The sequence below is a fragment of the Varanus komodoensis genome, unplaced genomic scaffold (assembly GCF_004798865.1).
Source record: "Varanus komodoensis strain SLA01 unplaced genomic scaffold, ASM479886v1 scaffold9, whole genome shotgun sequence".
Lineage (NCBI taxonomy): Eukaryota > Metazoa > Chordata > Lepidosauria > Squamata > Varanidae > Varanus > Varanus komodoensis.
The window spans coordinates 12,762,583-12,768,864 of NW_025336598.1; the positions used below are offsets into that span (position 1 = coordinate 12,762,583).

At 47.2% G+C, this 6,282-nt stretch overlaps 1 protein-coding gene across 1 annotated transcript; it reads right to left on the reverse strand.

The window, feature by feature from the left end:
* Positions 1–993: 993 nt before the first annotated feature.
* LOC123017122 (zinc finger protein 239-like) lies at positions 994–1,977 on the reverse strand. Its single transcript, XM_044418259.1, has one exon. The coding sequence runs from the start codon at positions 1,975–1,977 to the stop codon at positions 994–996; it is 984 nt and encodes a 327-aa protein (XP_044274194.1).
* Between the last annotated feature and the right edge of the window lie 4,305 nt (positions 1,978–6,282).

The following is a 6,282-nucleotide window of genomic DNA, read 5'->3' on the forward strand; positions in this document are numbered from 1 at the left end:
CTTCCACACCGTAGTTCCACTATGAGACGGGTCAGACCCGTACGGTTTGGGGCATGGCAAGCCAACTGCAGCCCAGCAGCCGCCTGACATGCAAGAACTCTCCTGAGCCTTCTGCCCACATGGGGCTGCAGAAATATCTTCTGCTGGAGGAGAAGTCCAAGTCGTTGTTGTGTGCCTGTCAGCTCATGAGAGACAGCTGCTGGACAGCAGCGGGGTCTTGATCCGTTTCTTCCCATGTTTCTGTTAGGAGGTCTTGTTAGACACTATTGTGCAGCGCTTGAATCATGCGGAAAAGGCGGGGTGACAGAAAACAAGCCACAAGCATCTCTCCCAGTTTCATCCCATTTCATGCTGTCTACAGCATTCTAAGTGCACTAGTTAGGGGGGCCTTCATTCATTCATTACGTTCATATACCACCCAACTGGCAAATGCCCTCAAGGTGGTTTACAAATAAACAAAACAGAAAAACAACAATCAAATAGCCAAACAGACAAAATAAAAATACAACAATAAAAATTTATATTTATTTATATTGTGATTTATATCCTGCCTTTTTCCTACAAAGGGCTCAAGGCAGCTTACATCATCTCTCCTCCTCTCATCTCATCCCCACAACAACCACCCTGTGAGGTAGGTTGGGCTGAGAGTCTGTGACTGGCCCAAAGTCACCCAGTTGGCTCCATGGCTGAGCGGGGACTAGAACCCAGATCCTCTGAGTCCCAGTCCCATGCTCTTCGATTTATATGCTATTGCTGTGGCTTTTGATAGTAAAGCTACCACTTCCTTTCTCTTGTTCCAGTGAATTCTCTGATGTGTGGTCAAGGTAGCCTGGGAACTGACGCTCCTCCCACATCCATTGAAGATGTATAGAGCATGTCCTAAGTGGGTTCGCACGTGTCTTGCAACCTGGAGATGGAAACAGATCTCTTGCCACAGCCCTTCCTCATTGGTACATATTCTGGGTTGGTAAGTGGCTGAAGCATTTCCCATGCTCATTTGCAGAGGTATGATTTCTCTCCCTTGTGAGTTCTCTGGTGTTTACTGAGATCGGAGCTGTAGCGGAAACGTCTCCCACATTCGGAGCAGCTGTAGGGCTTCTCTCCTGTGTGAATTCGCAAATGTTTATTGAGATCTGAATTCTGCTGGAACTGCTTCCCACAGCTGGGGCAGCCATAGCCTCCAGTTGCCTCTCCAGTGTGGACTCTCTTGTGAGCGATGAGGCCCCGATGCTGGCTGAAACTTTCTCTGCACTTGGAGCACACATAGGGCATCTCCCCCGTGTGGGTCCTTTGGTGGATGAGGAGGTGTGAGCGCTGGGCAAAGCACTTCCCACACTCCTGGCATCGATGGGACCTCTCTTCTGAGTGAATTCTCTGGTGTTTCAGAAGGTTTGAGCTCTGCCAGAAGCATTTCCCACACTGGGGACAGGGGTAGGGCTTCTCTCCTGTGTAGATTCTCCGGTGGATGGTGAGGCTTGAACTCTGAGTGAAGCGCTTCCCATAATCAGTGCACTGGTGGGGACTCTGTGCCAAGTGGCCCTTCTGGCATGAGACAAAGGTGGGGGTCCGACGGGCCTTTTTCCCGCTGTCGGTACTTTGCAGGCTCCCATCTCCTTGTTGGGTTCTTAGTGGGCTGCACAATCTGTTCCCTGCCCCATGACTAGCTCTCTTTTCCACAGAAGCACCAGCAGCCCTGCAGTGGCCTAGTGGGCTCACTTCTCTGCCACCCTCCAGCTTGGCTGGCTTCTGTCCCACATCGACTGAAACGCGTCGTGCCTTGGAGGGACCGACTGCTCCATCTTCAAAGAAACTTGGCCCCTGGCGTGGCCTCCGTCCTCTGGGCCCTCGCTGTTTGAGCAGCAAACCCTCCACCAGGGCCACCGCCTGGGCACAGGTCTCCGGCTCGTCTTCCCTGATGCAGCTCTGTATCTCCTGGGGCAGGACGGTCAGAAACTGCTCCAGAATCACCAGCTCCATGATCTCGTCCTTGGTATGACTCTCCGGCTTCAGTCAGTGATGGCAGAGCTCCCGAAGCTGCCTGCAAACCTCGCGGGGCCCCTTGGCTTCCTCAAAGCGGAACATCTGGAAGTGCTGCTGCTGCACCTCCGGCCTCTCCAGAAGGGCAACCTTGATCTTCCTGGAAGGGCCTTTGCTGCCTCTGGCGCTCAGGTTGCCACGGGCCCACTTGGCTACTCCGCAGAGGCCTAGCGGCGCCCCGGTCACTCCGCCTCCTCTGCTGGGGCGGTGGTGGTGGCAGTGGGCGCGGACTGGGGACTGCTGAAAGCGACCAAGAGGAGGCTTGATCAGTAAGGATCCGTAAGGATAGTGGAGCTCCATCGCTTTCCTGGGATGTGCTCCCTGCAGCAGCAAAGCCTCCAGCCCAGAGTCAGAATTTAGTTTTTTGATAGCCCCCATCAGAAGCAATCGTGTAACTGAGACCATGAGGGAGCGCCTTCTACCTTGACTTCCCTGTGTTGGCCATGAAGGTCTGAAGAGACTCCCTAAGGAAGGAGACAGAGACAGGGAAGAGGGAACTGGCTACCTGGGGGCCCAGAAGAGCCTCAGGGGCCTACACTGGGGCCCAAGCTGGAGGATCTGCACCCCGGCTTAGAACCAGGGAGCCTTTACCTGCCAACACCACCCCACAGATATAGGGTAAATGTTAAAGCAGTGAATGTAGCCATTTCATTTGGCCAGACGTCTTCTCACCCCGGGTTCCCTGTGCTTGCTTTTACAGCTTTCCTGAAATGTGTGAGTGTGTGCATAAAACACCATGCAGCATTGCAAATGGACTCTGTGAAACCACAGAAAAATTGGTTACAGGAAAATTCTTGCTACAGGCCAGGATAACAACCCCATCCTTTTTTTCCTGTAAGGCATGGATTTGTTCATGTTTTGTTTATGCATTTTTGGCTTTTATGGATCATCGTATCTGAGCACTCATTATTGACACTAGCAATCAGATTTTAAGTGCAGCTAAGTACACCATCTGGCTTGTCTTTCTTGTCTACTCCTTTGTAGACATACATGGAGATCTGCTAATCTAAGAGTGTCTGCAGCTCATTATAGCTGCACCAGTTGCACAGCAATCAGCTTCATATGCATTTCCCTCATGAACCCTGATTTTCAGTGTTTAACAACTTGTGCAAAATTGCATCAGACTAAAGCACAGAATACAGATTTTTTCCCCCAGACTCCCCTCTGCCACACGGACACATTTTCTCCCTTAAGAATTACAGAACTTAGCAGGATTTAATTGTTTCATTTACAATTTTTACACCAATAACTCCGTGCAATAGTTGGATTCAGTTCAGACATCATGCCAAACTATGGCTAGAGAAGCTCAGCGACATGTCCTCTAACACATTTCATACTGCTAAATCACATCTTAATTGACAAATCGTCATTTGCAATGGCAACCTAGAAACAACAACTATAGTTTGAGTTGGTTATGTCAACTATAGTTTCTGCCAGCTGTGGTTTGGTGCAATCTCTGGGCTGTTACACCATGGTTATAGCAACCACTCTGTCTTTGTAGATTGCTGAACCATGATACAGGAATGGCCTTACAAAGCTGAGTGCTGGTGCATGGAAAATGAAGGTTGACAAGCTACTCCAAGGCTTCATTTTGGTGCACACTTGCCTGGGAGCAAGACTCTCTGAGCGCACTGGGACTCACTTTGGAGTAACAGTGCCTTGGTTTACACAGCATGGCATATCACCCCAAGATTTCGAGTTACGGTTAATGCAAACCATGGTTTGGCATAATGTTGGGACTGAGGCTATATGCTTTACTACATGTCCAGAAATTAGTGTGTATGAAAGCCATGTGGAATGTTTATTAAAAATGAACGAAGGAGGGGAGAGATTCATATTTCACCCATAGGGGACTTTAGTTACAAGGGCTGCCACATTTTGATTTTTCAAATACCTGATCCCTCGATGGCTTGATGGCTTTTACATGTGCATTTTGCTGAAATACCCCTAATATGTTTTGCTGTTCTAGAAAAGTTTCATGGCAGTTTTTCTTTCTATAACTTTTGGTGGTAGAATAAAATCTTTATGCTTTCACTTAAACATTGTTTAAGGAGCTCATCTGTTTGTACTCTTGAGCTAACCGCCTCCCTGTGATTCAACAGTATGAATAATCCATCTTGGGGATATCACACCCTCACCAAAGATTCTTACATTTCATGTGATCTGTATGCACATGCATACATGCGTGATTGCATGTGCATGTGAGCAAAAGCAGAGACAGCAGTCCAGCTAACAGACCTGAGTACCATGTGGCAGAAAGGCAGGATGCCAGTTAGGGGCATGTTGTAAAACTAAAAGTAAATCTTCAGTCTATCTTGAAGAAGGTTTACAAATTCTTTGGGAAGAAGAAATAGTTTTCAAGAATGTGCATAACTAGTAAAAATGTCATTGTCTACATTTGTCACATACACCAAATAAGCTGGAGATACAAATGAAGAGAAGCATATGTGAGCTGATAAATACTCCCGTGTTTATATATAAGCACATCCCAAAAGGCATGCCACACTCCTTCTTCACTCTGTGGCCTCACATGATTTCCTTGGCTATTTGGGAACTGCACCATCATGAGTCACTCTCCACTGGACGTCTTTTCCACTGGGAGACAGTATTGAGTGTCAGCTCTGCAGAAATTGTGAGCTCATTTAGGGTTACAAAGAGGTGCAGGAGCTAATATTTCCACGTTCAGGAGGAAGGATGACTCAGGGTGTTCTTTGAGTCTTTGGAAGAAATTGTCATGCCTGGAAAATTGCTTAGATGCTGATTAGAAATGTGCCTGGCTTTTCTTCTGGATGAGTCGATAGAGTTGCTTAGGGATAACTGCCCAGAAACATTGACTTGCTTCAAGCACATCATATTATCAAGCACACTGTCCTCACCCTGATTTGCAATTCCCTTTCCTTTATCTTCAGATTCTGAGATCCTGTGTCAAAGGTTTGCCTTCTCGTCAGCTGACATGCCTTCTATGACTTATTTCTATATAGGACACATTCCTATATAGCAATGTGCTTTCTCCCCAAGTCATTTCACACTGATTTTTCAATGTATTTGTTCCTCTTTGGTGGGAGTGAATCTGTGAGCCTTCATTAGGTCATGAACAGGTTCTATCACCGTTTTCCCTGACCTGGTGCCTTCCAGATGTCTTGTACTGTATGTCCCATCATCCCTGATCACTGGCAACATTAGCTGGAGCTGATGGAAGCCCCCAAACCACTGAGGCTGGGGCTGATGGAAGCCCCCAAACCACTGAGAGGTCATCACGCTGGGGAAGGCGATTCCAAGGCAGGACAGAATCTTTTCTTTTTTTCAGGGTACCTTCGGCCATCATTTGCACAGGCAACCCTTTTTTCATATCTAAGGATCCTTGCCTGAGGGTGCAATTCCATGGCCGCCCATCATTGTCTGGAGGGAGCATAGGGCATCCGGAGTTCAGAGCTCAGAGCTGGGTGGCCAAACCCCTGTCCGGTCGCAACTGGTGCAGAAAGAATCATACTGGCTGCCTCTCCGAGAGTGGAAATTGGCGTAGGAGGGGGAGAAAGGGGATGTGGGGGGCAGGGAGGGGAGGAAGCTCCCTAAGCCGATTCCCTCTCCCTGCTGCTTTACTTGGACTGTTGAAAGCATCCATCAAGATAATACACACGGGGCATGAAGCGTGGGTGGCAGTGATTGCCGATACGGTGCCTTACTCCGGCCGTTGAATGCACATAAACCTCAGAGTTGGGACGCTTATGTGCATTAAAGGTGGGGGCAATAGGATTGACCCCTAAGTGTCGTTCTCTCTATTTCATATCTAAAAGCTCTTCTTCCCTTGCTATATCCCATTTTACTCTACAAAAGAGTGTCCTACATTCCACCAAGGTGTCTGGAGTCAAGCATGCTGAGAGAAGTGAAAGCCCTGGAAAAAGTAGAAAAATGTGGGGAGGCAATCATTTTCCTCAAGAAACATTTTTGTTTTTTCCACAATGAAAAAATGAACAAATTAAAGGGTGGTTATTAAATATTTTATTTCAGAATTTAGGACAAGGGTTTATGTATTGTTACCCAGCCTTTACTTCTTATAAACCATTTCTAAAAATGATACAATAAGAAGGCATTTATAGAAAGAACTGTAAAATGTCTGGAAATCAAGAAGCCAAGGGGGTTTTTTTGGCCCTCACCATAAGATTCTCAGCATATCTATTCTTCCCTTTTTTTTTTTTTTTAAATCACTGATACAATTGATGGATAGCTTTTATTGATGGACATTTG

Coding starts and splice junctions, on each gene's coding strand:
- LOC123017122 (XM_044418259.1), bottom strand. CDS start 1,977: ATGGAGCTGGTGATTCTGGAGCAGTTTCTGACCGTCCTGCCCCAGGAG.